Genomic DNA, 17,841 nt, shown 5'->3' with positions numbered 1-17,841 from the left:
ACTGGTCTCTCCCTCTGTCTGGTCACTGGTCTATCACCCATTCTCTCCCTCTGTCTGGTCACCGGTCTATCACCCACTCTCTTCCCTCTGTTTGGTCACTGGTCTCTCACCCTGTCTGGTCACTGGTCTATCACCCATTCTCCTCCCTCTGTCTGGTCACTGGTCTCTCACCCTGTCTGGTCACTGGTCTATCACCCACTCTTCTCCCTCTGTCTGGTCACTGGTCTATCACCCATTCTCTCCCTCTGTCTGGTCACCGGTCTATCACCCACTCTCTTCCCTCTGTTTGGTCACTGGTCTCTCACCCTGTCTGGTCACTGGTCTATCACCCATTCTCTCCCTCTGTCTGGTCACTGGTCTATCACCCACTCTCTTCCCTCTGTTTGGTCACTGGTCTCTCCCTCTGTCTGGTCACTGGTCTATCACCCATTCTCTCCCTCTGTCTGGTCACTGGTCTATCACCCATTCTCTCCCTCTGTCTGGTCACTGGTCTTCTCTCACCCCGACTGGTCACTGGTCTATCACCCATTCTCTCCCTCTGTCTGGTCACTGGTCTATCACCCATTCTCTCCCTCTGTTTGGTCACTGGTCTCTCACCCTGTCTGGTCACTGGTCTATCACCCACTCTCCTCCCTCTGTCTGGTCACTGGTCTCTCCCTCTGTCTGGTCACTGGTCTATCACCCATTCTCCTCCCTCTGTCTGGTCACTGGTCTCTCACCCTGTCTGGTCACTGGTCTATCACCCACTCTCCTCCCTCTGTCTGGTCACTGGTCTCTCCCTCTGTCTGGTCACTGGTCTATCACCCATTCTCTCCCTCTGTCTGGTCACTGGTCATCTCTCACCCTGTCTGGTCACTGGTCTATCACCCACTCTTCTCCCTCTGTCTGGTCACTGGTCTCTCACCCTGTCTGGTCACTGGTCTATCACCCACTCTTCTCCCTCTGTCTGGTCACTGGTCTATCACCCATTCTCTCCCTCTGTCTGGTCACTGGTCGTCTCTCACCCTGTCTGGTCACTGGTCTATCACCCACTCTCTTCCCTCTGTCTGGTCACTGGCCTCTCACCCTGTCTGGTCACTGGTCTCCCACTCGTTCGCTTTCCCTTGTCTGGTCCCCTGACAGATTTTGATGGATTCAGCGGTGCAGCGTTTACCGATGTACAGCACAAAGAAGCAGATTTCCTTTTTGTTTTGGTTGAGAAACCTATTTCAAGGGCCAAGGGTCATAATCCAGGACCCTACCCAGGCTGGAGCAGAGTAGGAGGGAACACCCCAGTAAGCTAAAAAGCAGTGATTTTAATATTTAAAAGCCTGTAGGAGGAAGGAGTTCCCCAGTATTGAGTATCTGGGAATGAATGAATTACAGTTGGAGACGGTGCAATGAGCTTTAATCTCTGAGCAGTGCGTGAGCAGAGAGGAGGCAGAGCAGGTGGGATGGCATGTTTGGAGTGTAGAAGAAACAAGAGAATAAAGTTTATAGAAACTAGCACCGTAGTGACATTAATAAGGGAGAGCGAGGGACAACACCATTGGTTTTACAGGCATAAATCTGCTAAGAGCCCAAGTCAAAATGTTCCCTTCAGTGGCAGATTGAAGGGCACCAGGCAACTGTCCACCGACTGGACTTTAGTTGCAGTCACAGCCATTTAACTCAGGCACTGGCAGCTCGCTGGGGAGCAGGTGGGACATCTTCTGCTGTGAGATAGAGAGTCCAGCAAAAATTTGTATTTTACATTTTTTTTAAAATTAGCCCAGCTGGAGGGCTCTGATCGCATTATAATGGAGTGCTCACAAAATTACCTACAGTCAGAAATAAGAATCCAGGTTATTGATTAACTTCGCAATGCAGTAAAATGAGCTAGGAGGAAACTGTGAAGTCTGTAATGTTTGAGATGGATTTCACTCTCATGGTTAATGCTGTTACCTGAACCATCGATTGTGTTAAGTGTTAGCCTAGGAATGAGTGCTTGCAACATTACCAATGAACACTTCATCTGTTCATATGATATTATTCTGCCCATTTTTTTGTTAACAGAGACAGTAACCCATTTAAAATAAGTGGTTTAAAGCATTAAATAGCAGAGGAGTGTCACATGAATGCATTGGGCATTCGTATCCTGATACTTGTAACAGTAATTAATAGGCTATTGAAAGTACTCTACTAATTACTGATTATTGTTATATATTGCACAGATTCTGTTATAACTGCTTGCAGTGTCATTTGTAAACAGGTTCTGCATTAAATACCTGGTTGTGATGGGAATGGAGACACAGAGCAGGACTCAGTGTCATTTTCAGAGAGTTCGCTGCTGACTGTCGCTCGATAAACCTGCAGCGATTACATCAGATCCACTCATTCATTGGCACGACATCACCTTCTGTCGAGAAGCCTCCACCAGCCAATCGTAACGATGCAATAATTCCACCGTAAATTTAATGAAAACACAAATACATGGGAATGAATTTGAGGCCACAATCTCTCTCATCTCTGGGTTCAAATGACTATTACAGAGTAGTGGGCTGTTTTTATACGACGGGTTGAAATGGTTGGGTCTGTATGAGCAACAAATCATTCAGAACATTTAATTGGGACTAAACAACAGGATAGCAGTAATGGATTTATGTTCACGCTGTCTCACTAAGTAGAGGATAAATTGGGACGATTGATGGGACAGGTTGATGCTCGAGTGTCTGAGAGAGTAAACACCGTTCATTACTGCTATTCAATATTACACCAAAAGAACATTTGATATTTTAATGCTGTAATATTTGGAGCCTGTTTGCCAAGCATCTGTGTCTTTATTGGGCTTCAGACCTCCAGCTTGCATGTGATTAGATCCTTTGTAGTATCACAGCAGCACTATCAAATCATCACGGTATTCTCAACCAATCTCAAGTGCACACAGTTAAAATCTGACGGTATCTTTCAGCAGTCGGCCCTCAGCCATTCAATGAGCTGTGAGCTGGCTGATTGTACCATAAGTCTGCATGGGGTCACCGCACCGAGTACAAAGCTCCTCTTGTTCACAAGTCACAGCGACTGTTCCTTTTGCCTTGTCAGGTTCATCTGCTCAAAGACCAGCTGTCAGCCGAGACTGCTGCCAGGATCGAGGCCCAGGCCCGCGTTCACCAGCTAATGTTACAAAACAGGGACCTCCTGCAGCACGTTTCCCTCTTGGTCAACCAGCTGAAGGACCTGGAGATCAGAATGTGTGCACAGCAAACCGGTAAGGAACACTCCCGGGTGCACACCGACCAATAATGACCAGAATCCTTTGTCAACTTTCCATGTTGGCACAGACTGGGCAAGGTTACACCTGGAGCAGTTTGCTATGCAATTTAGTAAAGTTAACTTCTCTCATAAAATCAATAAATATTACACAGTTCTTCAGTGTAAGTGCACTTTGATCCGAGTACCACAGAGCCCTTATGTGGAGAGTAGAAATTCCTGTAAAGGTTTATTCATATGTATGTTTCCCACTCTCAATACAATTATTACTTACAGTCACTCAGAGTCAGACACCTGTCCCATAAGGTGGAGCAAATTTGTTGATATTATGGGCAATTCTACATGTCCTGCTCCCCTGCACTGACGCAGAACAATCAAAGTTGGCTTTCAAAGCCCAAACATGCCAACTGGGGCATCACTTGTTCTACTGGTCTGCTGGAGGTGATTTGAATTCTTCGGACTGACTAGTGCCAATGTTGTACTAAGTTGACAGTGTGAGTGGGATATATTAAATAAGAACCTCACACACATCAGTCAGATTATACCGCCCACCCGTAACAGAAGACGCTGGCTTCCTCTGAACTTCAGGATGTCACTGTGCATTCGCACGTATGCACAAGGGATGATGCATGTGCCTCCATGTGCAGTGTTGCTTGGAGTGTTAGAGAACGCCAGAGTATTGGACTGTGTGTGGCTGGTAGAACCTGGGTGTGTGTACATTATATCTACCTCCTGCCGTCTACTAACCAGTGGATCACACTCGAACCTCAGTGTGTGTTTGTGCTGGGAGCTTGTGTCTGCTGGGACTATCACAATGTTGCTCCACCATTGGATTTGGTGAATCTTGATGGCGATTGCACATCCAGAGCCAAAGTGGAGTGAGATTTGGCAGCTCTGTACTGTGACTTTGTTTGCATTAAATTAATGACACACATCGAGTAGAAGTAGGGCATTAAATGCATCCAAACAGCAGCGGCCCATTTCCTTAAGATAACAGTCGGTGTAAAATCACTTAACGTAGATTTATTGATTCCTGATGATCCAGTTGTGGAGACACCAGCCATTAATGATTGATCAAAGCCTAAGGTCCAAGAATGAGGTCACTGCTATTGTACTAACCACGGTTATGGGATGTAGGAACATGCAGGAGAGTCCACACAGTTATAATGAGCATTGCACTGTGTCTTCTGCTGAATTGGGGCTTCCAGCTGTTGCTCCTGTCCCCTGGTGCAATATAAAACACCCATTAGAAGCATCATAGAATGATACAGCTATGAAGGAGGCCATTCTGCCCATCGTGAAAGAGCTATCCAATTAGTCCCACTCCCGTGCCTTTCCCTGTAGCCCTGCAAATTTTTCCCCTTCAAGTATTTATCCAATCCAATATTTAACACTCCATTTTTTCGTTAAGTTCCAAATGTGCTGACCACTAATATCAGTGAAAGGTGGCAATAATGATTGCTGTTTTCGGGGATTATTTGGACATTAAACGACCCCAAGCTTGTTCCAAAGGGGGTTACTTTAGATTGGTCCTAACCTTGAGTGAGTGGGAGCCTACAAATCACTGAAGTATGTTTTATGTTTTTAATCCCCAGCTGATCCAAGTATCAGTTCCATTTCAGAACAAACTTCATTGTTGAATCTTCACAACCACGATCTCATAATGAACGTACCTTCCACCTCAACCCCTGGAAAGGTTCTGACCGGTTCTTGTGGGCCAAGCAAACTGAATGACCATGACAACAGCCGGTCTTTCGTAAATCTCATGAATGTGGGCAAAGGGAACCCTGAACTAAAGCAGGAAAATAGCAACTGCCGGACAACGAACGGGAAGAAAGAGGCAAGCAGAAGAATTGAAGGGTCAGAGGTCAATGAAAAAACTACTGCCTGGGCAGAGATTGCAGCTTCATTTAAACTTGAAGACCTAAGTCTGGAAACAAAGACTGAAAGGTAGAGTTAAATGTATTGTTTCTCTACATAAGTACATACTCCCATTGGCCCTGCTATCTTACCTCACACCCTGCACTGTCCCCTCCCAGTTGGAGTGAGCGAGTGAGCAGGCCGTGGACTGTTTGGCTCCTCAGTGCTTGACACCTCCCCTGCTCCGTTCCGTGTCTTTAACTGAGAAGGATGGGCAGTGGTCACTTTCACCCCCGCAAGGAAAATGGTTTCCGTTCCTGAGTGATGATGTCGCCTGCCTGACGACAACACAAAAGAACAAGAGGGGAAGGGAATCCACTACATAATCTACAATGGTGTCCTTGTTACCAGAAGGCACAGCACCCAATATAATGCGTTTGCAAAATTTCTTGTCAGTTTTCTAATTTTTGATTGCTTTTTAACATTTTAAGAAATAAGCATATATTCTATCATCTGAATTTTTCACTTATTCAATCTCTGTGTCTCCCGCTTTTGTCTCTCCCCCTTTCTCTTCCCCTCCCCCTTACCTGAGCCCCTCAGCGGCAATATTCCTCCTCCCCCCCCCCCCCCCCCCGCTCACATCCAGAAATCCTGCCAGGAGCCCACCCCGGCAATTCATCTGCTGCTGAAACCCTCATCCATGCCTTTGTTACCTCCAGACTTGACTATTCCAATGATCTCCTGGCCGGCCTCCCATCTTCCACCCTCTGTAAACTTGAGCTCATCCAAAACTCTGCTGCCCGTATCTTAACTCGCACCAAGTCCCATTCACCCATCACCCCTGTGCTCGCTGACCGACATTGGCTCCCGGCCCTGGAACGCCTCGATTTTAAAATTCTCATCCTTGTTTTCAAATCCCTCCATGGCCTCGCCCCTCCCTATCTCTCTAACCTCCTCCAGTACTGCAATCCTCCAAGGTCTCTGCACTTCTCCAATTCTGGCCTCTTGCACATTCCCAATTTTCATCGCTTCACCATTGACAGCCGTGCCTTCAGCTGCTTAGGTCCTAAGCTCTGGAATTCCCTCCCTGAACCTCTCCTCCTCTCTGCCTCTCTCTCCTCCTTTAAGATGCTCCTTAAAACCTACCTCTTGACCAAGCTTTTGGTCACCTGTCCAAACAGGGACAAAAGAGCTGAATTCCAGAGGTGAGGTGAGAGTGACTGCCCTTGACATCAAGGCAGCATTTGACCGAGTGTGGCACCAAGGAGCCCTGGTAAAATTGAAGTCAATAGGAATCAGGGGGAAAACTCTCCAGTGGCTGGAGTCATACCTAGCACACAGGAAGATGGTAGTGGTTGTTGGAGGCCAATCATCTCAGCCCCAGGACATTGCTGCAGGAGTTCCTCAGGGCAGTGTCCTAGGCCCAACCATCTTCAGCTGCTTCATCAATGACCTTCCCTTCATCATAAGGTCAGAAATGGGGATGTTCGCTGATGATTGCATATTGATCAGTTCCATTCGCAACCCCTCATAATGAAGCAGTCCACATGCAGCAAGACCTGGACAACATCCAGGCTTGGGCTGAAAAGTGTCAAGTAACATACACACCAGACAAGTGCCAGGCAATGACCATCTCCAACAAGAGAGAGTCTAACCACCTCCCCTTGACATTCAACGGCATTACCATCGCCGAATCCCCCACCATCAACATCCTGGGGGTCACCATTGACCAGAAACTTAACTGGACCAGCCATATAAATACTATGGCTACAAAAGCACGTCAGAGGCTGGGTATTCTGCGGTGAGTGACTCACCTCCTGACTCCCCAAAGCCTTTCCACCATCTACAAGGCACAAGTCAGGAGTGTGATGGAATACTCTTCACTTGCCTGGATGAGTGCAGCTCCAACAACACTCAAGAAGCTCGACACCATCCAGGACAAAGCAGCCCACTTGATTGGCACCCCATCCACCACCCTAAACATTCACTCCCTTCACCACTGGCGCACTGTGGCTGCAGTGTGCACCATCCACAGGATGCACTGCAGCAACTCGCCAAGGCTTCTTCAAGAGCACCTCCCATACCCACGACCTCTACCACCTAGAAGGACAAGAGCAGCAGGCACATGGGAACAACACCACCTGCACGTTCCCCTCCAAGTCACACACCATCCCGACTTGGAAATATATCGCCGTTCCTTCATCATCGCTGGGTCAAAATCCTGGAACTCCCTTCCTAACAGCACTGTGGGAGAACCTTCACCACACGGACTGCTGCGGTTCAAGAAGGCGGCTCACCACCACCTTCTCAAAGGCAATTAGGGATGGGCAATAAATGCTGGCCTTGCCAGCGACGCCCACATCCCATGAACGAATAAAAAAAAAATCTCCTCATGCGGCTCGGTATCAAATTTTGTTTGATAACGCTCCTGTGAGGTGCCTTGGGGATGTCTTACTACATTAAAAGTGTGATAAAATGCAAGTAGTTGTTGTTGATTCCATCCTCACCTAGTGTCAATGTACACACACCTTTTTAACAAGGGTGATCGGACAGTGATCAGGAATCAAAGCCATTCTGCCGTTCCTCCAGCCTGCAGATGCTGAAGCCCATTGTAACATCGCTGCTTCTGACTTGGCTGAGATCAGCAAACTCAACACAGACAGGACTCTCATCATATGCTACACACTGCACAGAGCTATTGGGGAGTTTAGATGAATCTGCCTTTAATGCAGTTTCATACCCGATTTGATGAAGACCTTGTTGAAATCAGCTTGTACTTTTGGCAGCATTGAGCCATCACTGTGACATTTACCCAAGCTGATCTATTTAACGAAACAACGCGTGTTTGCTTTCATTTAAAAAAAAATTAAATTCTTTAATAAAATTGGATTTGAAATCATTAGGCTGTCTCCGCTGTGCTGGTTAAGCATTTCTCTTCTGAGAAATAAGGCAGCTGGCGCAGGGATTCAAATCACAGATCTAGTCATGGTAATTGGTAAACTGCATTCATGATGAAGAGCAGGGAGTGATACTGGATACAGTCTGTCTACTTCATGGAAATGAGATGTGCTTGAAAAAAGAACTGTGCCCATTCAGGCTTGAAAGAGTTCACTGCTCCGTGCATCTATTGCAAAGATTTGCCTGAACTGCAGCGAATGGGCAATTTTCACTTTTCTATTTTTAGAAGTACAATAAAAGGGGTGACTGCCTCAAGTCCTCACTAATCTCCTGTGAATGACTTGAAGCTTTTTCCTGGAGATGCTGTTGGGCCATGGATTTATCATCAGGGGCCTACAACCTTTTTTTTGGATTCGGTGGCAGGGGGGCATTCAGCTCTCCAGCAGAGTGCAAAAATGGCTTCTTAAAAATTCCCCCCGCCCCCTCTAATTTTCTCCTCATCTTTACCAAAGCTCCTGTTTGGTCTTCTCTGATAACTCACTGAAGTGGCAGTTCTTCATGTATGAGTCTAATGTGTCATCACAATCAAGTCCAATTCTGTCTCACCTGAAGTCCACACACATGCACTTTCCAGCAGGACATATATGGATCAGGAGCAGAAAGTGTTTAGCAAGCACTGTGCTCCTTTTAAATTCTATCTGGAATGGAGTTGACCAGCTCTAATCCACCGTCAGTTACAGAATGGTGCAGGCGATTAAAATAACAGCCGGGCGCTTCCCACCGCATTCCTGACCCCATCGCACCTCTCGCCATTTTAATCGTGCTGTTTCCACGTGTGGGGAAGATACCTGGAGCCTCTTCATTCCCACCGGATTTGTGCAGGAGTCCTTCCTCCTGAGGCCCGGGAGTTAAAACGGCTCAGGCCTCACGCTGACGCCAGCATGGGCACTGCTCGCACACTGCACTCATGCCCCGAGTTAAAACCCACCTTTAGATTGCCATTTGTGAAAATTTCCTTTTTTTTGCTGCATGTGGAACTAAATTTGAATGGAAAACAATTCAAACGTAACTATAGATTGTACTTTGCTTCCATCTCTTGTTGGTCACCATTAAATTGAAAGCCTATTTTTAAGATTGTGCTGGATTTGAGAGTTCTTTAAAATTGCAAATAGCTCTCCTTTCTCCCAGCCTAGATGGTTAAACTGTTAAATGTGGCCATTATCCAGCAGTTTGTTTTATTGTAACATTTCTCTTCATTTTGTACTCCAAACCATAAAATTAGTCAAATTGCAGACTATTATCATGTCTAGCAGTCAACAGAGCTTTCATCTGAAAGACAGGGCTACTAATATAAAGATGCATTTACAGACAACACACAGAGGGATCTGTCAAGACATTTAATTGCAATTGGCCTATCAAAGCTGGCAAGCTGACTATTTCGCACAGCTAACATTAACCTCAAATCATTGTTTTTAATAAGAAAACGCCTCATGGCTGACTGCAATTTCATGGCTTCTAGACAATGATTTAGGAGTTAGTGAAACGTGACCAGAAAGAGCAGCCGGACAAGTTTGAACTGTTTTTTTTTTCTCCTTGTTCGTTCAAGGTTTAATCAGACCATTCCACGACTGAACCCACCGCCACCTGTCATGAGGAAGCGTGCGACCAGATCGCTCCTGATAGCCACTGAGTCAACATCGCGATGCATAGAGCAAGTGGTTATCAACAGCCTGCTGCACGGCTCGAACGCATCGAGTTTTACAGATGTTTCCTCCTGTGCTTTTGCTCTGTCTGACTTGGAATCTGAGGCCGGACAGCCTGCAAAGGAGAGGAAGGACATGTTTTGGCCCACGGATTTCTGTTCTACAGCCAAGCCTTCCACTTTGACTGTCGTTAAAGGGTCAAGTGAGAAGAACAGGACTGCAAACACCACATCTGAAAGTTGCAAGAGCCAGGCCGAGACAACACTGCCTGTGGTAGATTTCCACTTCCGTAGCCCGACCAGCGACTGTGACGGTCTGGACTATGCCAACGGAAGCCTCCCCTTTTCCCCACCAGTCAACGAGACTTGCCTGCACATCAGCTTCTCAGAGGATGAGTTGTTGGACAATGATGCTGAAGATTCAAGAGAACATCAAAGAGCCTCGATGGGGGATACGGAGGATCAAAATTTAAATCATCTAACTTCTGGCTAAAGCTTTTCTTTGTTGCTGCAGAAATGTTTTCATTACACCTCCGCCTTCAGTAGACTCAAGTTATATTCATGTGCGTTTCAATAACAGCTGAGTTCAAGCTATAGAAAGGTTCGATAGGTCTTTGGAAGCCTTTCATAGTACTTCTGTGATCATTACTCTTCTGAAGGGGGATTTGTCCATCATATACCCAGTAGGACAACCGGAGTTTGAACACCAAATTTATTTGAGATGTTGGATGGTCAGGGCTGAATTACAGCCAGCTACATGATCCCAAGTTGGTTTAGGCTTAACTTGTAGACGGGCTGCATAAGTTCCAAAACCAACAAGGGATGTGATAGGGGCACAACACACATTTTCCTGGGATGTAATTATCAGGAAATAGAGGAGATAAAGTATCGTGTGCAATATTCTCATGTCTGAGGTGCCTACGCACAAATGTTTTATTTTTTCAGTGTGGTTTAATCCCAGAGATCAAACTGCTGGTGCCAGTGCTTTCTGTCTTTCTGTTCCTTTACCTGTAGTCTGTGAAAAATGGGAGATTTGTTGAAAGATGTTATTACTCTCCTCGGCCTCTGGAAGCGAGCCATCTGACGTGTAACAACCTGGAGAACTCCTCACTGCCACTGACTTGCGCTCCACTTTTTTGAGATGTCTTTTTTTTTTCCAATGAAAATTACACTGTTGCTGAAGCTTCCGTCACGTTCTGGAACATCTTCATTGTTCACAGTATCGATAGAAGACCACGTAGTGATATCAGCTGATGGAACTGCTACTCTTGCACTGCCATTTACTAAGAAACCAAAATATACACATCTTTACATTGAGTCAGTTTTATACACAATATATAATAATGTAACCATCTTTGAATACATTACGATGTGTGTTAATTCTTACCATCCATCTGAGTAAAACCTTATTATGTCCTGTTGTGAAATGGATCAGAAGTTTTGTGATCACTCTTGCCTTGGATAGTCAGTAAAAATATAACTTTTGAGCTACTTCTGTCTTCCGCCCATTCAGGCGCACATTTCCCCCGGGACTGGTGCTGGGCCATTCGTCCTGGTGATGTGACAGTAGAGTTCTTGCACCTTGCTTTAAGTCTATGCAAATACTGAATATTTCCTCCTGGACTTTTGCTTTGTCTGATTTTGAATCTGAGGCTGGGCAGCCAGCAAAGAGGGAGGTAGGCCCCGTTTGGGCCTGCGGATGTGTGTTCTACAGTGAAACCTTCCACTTTTGACTGTCGAGAAAGAATCGGGCGAGAAGAATAGGACTGCAAACGCCGTATCTGAAAGTCGCAAGAGCTAGACTGAAACGGCTATGCCTATGGTAGATTACCACTGCTGTAGCCCTACCAGTGGCTATAGGGGACTGGTCTACACCACCATCAGCCTACCTCTTCCTCCCCACGATCCAGAGAGACATGCCAGCCGAGTAGTTTCTCTTTCAGTAGTGTTTAACCTCCTTGTGATATGGATTGGTAACACAGCTAGTTTATCCCCTGACTTGCTTCACCATAACATCCTGGGTAAGCAGCTTCTCGGCTATGATTTTCCGCACAGCGAGTTCCCGATCTCAGCCTGGTTGTCCGTAGAGATACAGAGAGCTGGTGAAAAAATCTGACAGTGAATCCCTGCGCACTTCCTGGCCTCTACTTCATAATTACTGCCCAACGAGTAGGACAACCAGGGATAGATCTTCACCCACCTGGAAATTATGTACACTGTAAAGCGGAAGGAAATAATTCAAAAAATGGAGAGCTGCAGCATTTGATTTTTGTTACAAATGAAACTCCTTCTTTGAAGTATTTTCACCCATTCCTATTGTATTGGTCTCTCCAAGCCACACACCATCCATATCTAATAGAGCAGGCAGATCACCCGCCCTCAGGGTTGTGCCAATGCTGATTTGTAAACTTACCTCTAGGAGTTTCCCAAGTGTGGTATGGGGGCCACCATCCTTGCAGTTGCCACTTGATCCCTGAGTGTTACCTGACTGTAGTACCACAGACATCGCATAATGATCTTATTGAGACCCAATTGTCTGACCTGGCTTGGCTCAGTGTTGCGCCATTGGCTAACCTGCCAATTAATTTTTGATATGCAGATGATCTTTATTTGAACTGTTGATAACAATCACGTAGAAATGGGAATGTTCTACAATCATGTAAAAATGGGAATGCTCCTTGTCAGTCACCAACAGCTGCTAGTCATGTCATTTTTAATGTCTGAAAGAAAAGATAACGGTTTAATCCCAGGGTTTGGAGGCAGCCCATTGAACTTTCCCACAGATTTGCAGCCCGCCTTGTACTGAGGTCTGCTGCTGATGGCAGAAATGTTCTCAGCAGAGCTATCTCATCGAGGCAGGTATCGAGCACATTACTGTAATCCCGTCAGGCTGCAGACTGGTTAACAGGCTGAAATGGTCCTGCTCAGAAATGACTCGAGGCAGAAATCATTTTAAACGATGTCCCTGCAGAATGATCTTATTGAGATGGTTTAACAGTTGCATTTTTTAAAAAATCTGCTCAATAAGAATAGAGGGTCACTGGTACAGTAGATACGTAGCCAGGATAAAAGGGTATTATTGTATTTTACTCATTCTACTTGATTAAAAGGTTTTTTTAAAGCTAAGTTGTTTAACATGCTGGTCCTAAGATCTTATGGTCTTAAGATAGATCCAACTTGTCTTGCTACATTGATGTAGATTAGGTGAGGCTTGTTTCGACTGAAGTCACTGACATTTCCATCTCACTGAAGCTGGATGCACTGGCTCAGGCACAATGATGGCTCCCATACATAACACATCTTGAGGTGTTTGTAGGAAATTTGTAACTGGTTTGGGCTTCTGATAATCCTAGAGTCATTGGGGTAGATTTTGACTTTGTGCGATAGTGTAAAACGGGTGATGGTCAACAGAAATTAAAATCGGGAGAGATTAAAACAGGCTGCCAATTCACTATCACCCATTTTACACTATTGCACAAAGTCAAAATTTATCCCATTGAATTTTATGGCAGTGATAGAGGCCATTAAGCCCATCGTACTGGATCTCTCAAACTAGTCATTTAGTCCCATCCCCCTGCCCTTTCCCCATAACTTTTTTAAATTTTCCATTCTCAGTTACTACTCATTTTAATCCAAAGTAGGCTAATTCAAATTCTCTGCTAATTCTATTTTTTTCCCACTGTAAACTCTCCACTTACGAGTAATTTACATTGCTTAATTCTAATTTGTTTTAGCCAAAAATAATTTTAAATTGTGAGGAGTAGATTGAATCATAGGAAGCCATTCAGTTCATTACACCCACTATGCAAGCATATTTATTCTATCATGGCCTCTTACCCTCCCCCATCTCGATTGATCCTCCTCCCCCCCCGACTTTAACAAACACTAAGTTCCCTATCCCTTCTCAAAAAATAAATTCAAGCAGTGCTATTAGTGTCTCTCTAACCCTCATTCCCCGACCCCCCACCTTTTCAACAAATATCGATCCAGCCCTCTTTTAAATATCAATTGATCCCAAGCCGACTACTTTTTCTGGGAGTCTGTTCCACATCTCCAATATCCAGTGCTGGGAAAAACATTTTTCTAACTTCTAACCCTGCTCAGGGCTTGTGAATTTTGTACTTGTGTTTGCCAGTCTTGTGCTCATGGTCCAAGGTCGTACCGTTCATTATACTAAACTCTAATATTAACGGGGATCTTGAGCCCAGATTCTATCTGGATTGCCTGATTCTCTCTCCTGATGCATAAACTTGTTGGACTTTGTTGTGAATGATTGTTGGGAGTGTGAAGTTGGGAGACTTTGGAATGTTTCTGGAGGGGCTTTTAAAGATGGTAACAGGACATGTGGCATGTCCGTCTCCTTTCTCTACTGCACTTTAGATCTCAAGTAGGCCTTTTACTCAAATGGTGTAAATGAGGAACTTGGTGTTACTCAAGAGGAACGACTTGAACATTCTTGGTGTAAATGTGGCTTTTGGATGAAAATCTTCATCGATGCTGGAGATCAGTTTGCATGAAGGGCATCAACAAAATTACGTACCCAAAATTATTATTTATATGCAAGTTTTTCTGTAACTGAGGTTTGCTGATGACAGCTAAAAAATATTTTAAGGTCTTCAAATTACTAGCTGTTACAAAGTAATTTCTAAGTTTCTGGCATTGCAAGTGTTTTCATATTGGAAATAAGGAAACAACTGCTGTAATATTGATTGGAGGGTTGGGTACAGTTAAATCGCTTGGCGTATGTTCCATTCTAACGTACTTGTATTAAATGCCGAGTTTTATTGATTCTGCTGGAGCCTAATTCATTTGTAAATGGCAAGAGTTTTACTGAGCTGCAGACTCTTGGCCATCTGCCATCTGTTCCACTGGTTTGAATCTTTCTACTCATTCAGCACTTTCTAACAGCAATAACTCCAGCATCAAGTGGTATTGAATTCCCTTGTTAACCTGGTGGTGTATCACTACAGTTTAAAACTGTCATGCCTCACAGATGTTGCAGAAGCGACGATGACTGTTGAGACTATTTCTTTCTGGTGTTTTCAGTTTGGAGGTTATTTGGATCCTCACAGTGGAGGCCAGTTTCAGGTTCAAGTGGGGGCGATTTTAACCTAACCCACCCGTCAGAAAACCCACGGGTTTGGGCGCAACACTGGTTTTACACCCTGCCCGACTTTACTCTCCATTAAAGTCAATGGAAAGTAATATAAGGCGGGGTGTTCCACCTGGTCCCGTGGGTTTCCCGCCTGGTGAGTTAGGTTAAAATTAGCCGTCTTCCCCCCCCCCACCGTCTCCGTGATCACACCACGATTGCTGGCTCTACCTCACTAGTTTGCAGCTCAGAAGCCAGGGCAATTATGAGAGGCTGGTGGTGCAAGTACGCTAGTACACTAACATCTGCAGCTGAAATCTTCCCAGTGGATGGCAGGGAACCAGTCGGGGTACTGCAGCCCAAATTACTAATGCTCATCACTGCTTTCTCCTGGTATTGCACCCCTGTTTACACGCACAAACCTTTTCAGACAAAATTAACAAGATGCTGTAAAATTGTGGCCCTTGAGGTCTATTTTGTAACCAGAAGAACGGCCTCTCTTGCTATGTTGATACTGAGCCTGCTTCGTGGTTAAAATGATGGATAGGAAAGAAGAGCGTTCAGGAGGAGCAGTGCTTGAAACCAGCAGGATGAACACACCACCAGTGAAAGATGGTTGCTTATAGTGATGATTCCCTAATTCCCCTGTCAATCACTGCTGTAAGTGACTGGGATTGATTCTATGCACATAATTTGTATTATGTAACTATCCTCCACTCACTGCATCTCGCTGGAGAAATCACTCTCCTTTTATCAGGAGACGCTATAGTTTTGGTCATGAGTTCTGTTTGCTGTAGTTCATAGAGACTCTTTAAATAGACTCTGTAGACTGCTGTAGTGCATTGTGTAAACAGACTGCTGAGTAAATAGACTTTGTTGTAAAATACACTGCTGTATATCCTGCCCCGCCTCCAATTCATTGGCTGGCACTGTGGTGTCTGGTGAAAGAATTCAGTCTGAACTGTGTGTATTTAGAGCGCTACCGGGGAGTAAACTATTTAAACACGGTCTGGAAGAAAACGCACTGTTATATTAGGGTATTAAAGCCAAATTTTCCAAGAAGAAAATGAGTGCTTTCCCCAGTTAATTGGTTATTTCTGCAGTCGGAATGATAGGGTGGATAATCTCGGGTATAGTATCTGGAAACATTTTATAATCGCAACAAGTGCGTGTACAGGTTTAAAAATATCTTTACTTATAAAAGTGGATTTGCAAAATCAGAACTTTGAGCTGTTCTGTGTACTCCTTACACCAGCTTGAAACATACGGACAATCATGATGTTTCTGGAATGCACTACGGGAAGGGTGGTGGAAGCAGATTCAGTAGTGACTTTCAAAAGGGAATTAGATAAATACTTGAAGAGGAGAAAATTGCAGGACTATGGGGAAAGAGCAGGAGAGTGGGACTCATTGGATAGCTCTTTCAAAGAGCCAGCACAGGCACGACGGGCCGAATGACCTCCTTCTATGCTGTAAGATTCTGTGATTCTGCAGTGATTAAGGTATATTGTGACATTCGTAATGTGTGCATCGTGCTGTTGTATGTTTCATTTCTCTGCTCACAGAAGGTCCCCAGTGCTGCAGCCTTCACAGTCCTCCAAATAAGCCCACAGCATTAAGGAGTAATGTTACTAATCGAGGCCATTGCAAATTCCAGATAAGACCAGGATCTTTTTAAAGGAATGTGGTGCAGACGCCACGTTTGGCAGAACTCAGCAAACCGTAAGCACAAACTATAAAAGCCATTGCTGCTTTCAAAGACTCACACAGAGAAGGTGCTGCCTGAGACACCAAGAATTTTTTTTTTTTTGACACTGCCTCTTACGGAAAGGTGTGGGCTGGATGGTGACTGAATGTTGAAGGAGCTGTGGTTTAGTTATGGAGAGACCTTGTGTTATCATGCATCAACCCCTGCTTGGAATGTGTTAGAGGTTAGAAACCTGAGCAACTAATTGGATGGCTCTTTCAAAGAGCCGGCACAGGCACGAGGGGCCGAATAGCCTCCTTCTGTACTGTATGTTCCTAAAGCTTTAGAGTAGCCATAAGTAAATAATATAATGCTATTTAGAAAATATATTTGATATACACTGCCAACAACTGAACTAACTTTAATGTATGTAGCAATTCAGCATTGGCAGTTGCGAGGTAATAGCTAAGCACTTAGAATAAGCTGTCCTTTCAAACATTTTGTATTCCCATTTTATACATTATTTGTAAATGTAATTACTGCGTAAATATGATTGCGAATGTGAATTTTCTGAAAGAAATATCATGACTTATGTTGGATTTTGATTTTTTTTTCCCTACTTTCTGGTCCATCAAGTCAATGTTGCTGTTGCTGCCGAGTTTGTACTGTAGAGCTTTGTATTACACCTAGCTTGATGAAATTAGATAAAGTCTGATAAAGTTTGTTAAAATATGTGTTGAGTGATATTTTCACAATGTACGCACTGTAATATTTCTATTATATAAATAAGTAAGAGATGGAGCTAAATAAATGAGGCAAAATATTTGTAGGGCGGATGCTAATTCAAATTCCATTGATACTATGGAAGCAAAATGATCCATGCCCGCCATTGTGATGTGGCTTCATTTAATTCTACAAAATAAGAGACATTGGGCGCTAAATTGGGCCATGTGGCGCCCGTTGTTTCGGCGCTACACGGCCTCTCCGACATCCAAGATGACGTCTTGGATGCGCACGCGTGTTTCCAGCGTGACGTGGGCCAGACCCCATCTTGGTTTAGGAGTTAGCACAGATAACGAACGCTGGAATCATGTTATGAAGGTAGAAAATGGCTTCAATCAGTGTGCAATGCTGAGTTAAAATGATAGACACCATTTTGGAACTTAACGCTCAACTCAGTGCACAGTCTTAACCCCGACCATCTGAACGTGTGTTGGAGGGCCCCCCACTAGCGCTATTTAAAGGGACCATGCAGGATTTACAGGTTAGTGGCTGGATTATTGCCGAGACATTTGTAACTGTTTTTGGAGGTCTCCTACACTTGAATACTAGGACGCGGGGGCATAGCCTAACATTTAGAGCCAGGACGTGCAG

General features: G+C 44.7%; 1 protein-coding gene across 2 annotated transcripts in view; it reads left to right on the top strand.

Annotated features, from left to right (window-relative positions):
• si:dkey-34e4.1 (carboxyl-terminal PDZ ligand of neuronal nitric oxide synthase protein) overlaps positions 1–17,197 on the top strand; it is a 133,941-nt gene extending 116,744 nt beyond the window's left edge. For both annotated transcript variants that reach the window (XM_067969750.1, XM_067969751.1), the window contains 3 exons: positions 3,061–3,226; positions 4,824–5,178; positions 9,593–17,197. In XM_067969750.1, the coding sequence (XP_067825851.1) occupies positions 3,061–3,226; positions 4,824–5,178; positions 9,593–10,181 (1,110 nt within the window). In that variant the 3' untranslated portion in view covers positions 10,182–17,197. The remainder of the gene's footprint in view (positions 1–3,060; positions 3,227–4,823; positions 5,179–9,592) is intronic.
• Positions 17,198–17,841: the final 644 nt, after the last annotated feature.

The sequence above is a fragment of the Heptranchias perlo genome, chromosome 31, assembly GCF_035084215.1.
Source record: "Heptranchias perlo isolate sHepPer1 chromosome 31, sHepPer1.hap1, whole genome shotgun sequence".
NCBI classification, from domain to species: Eukaryota; Metazoa; Chordata; class Chondrichthyes; order Hexanchiformes; family Hexanchidae; genus Heptranchias; species Heptranchias perlo.
Note: the sequence above shows the minus strand (reverse complement) of the source record. Positions and strands in the feature narration are given on the sequence as shown.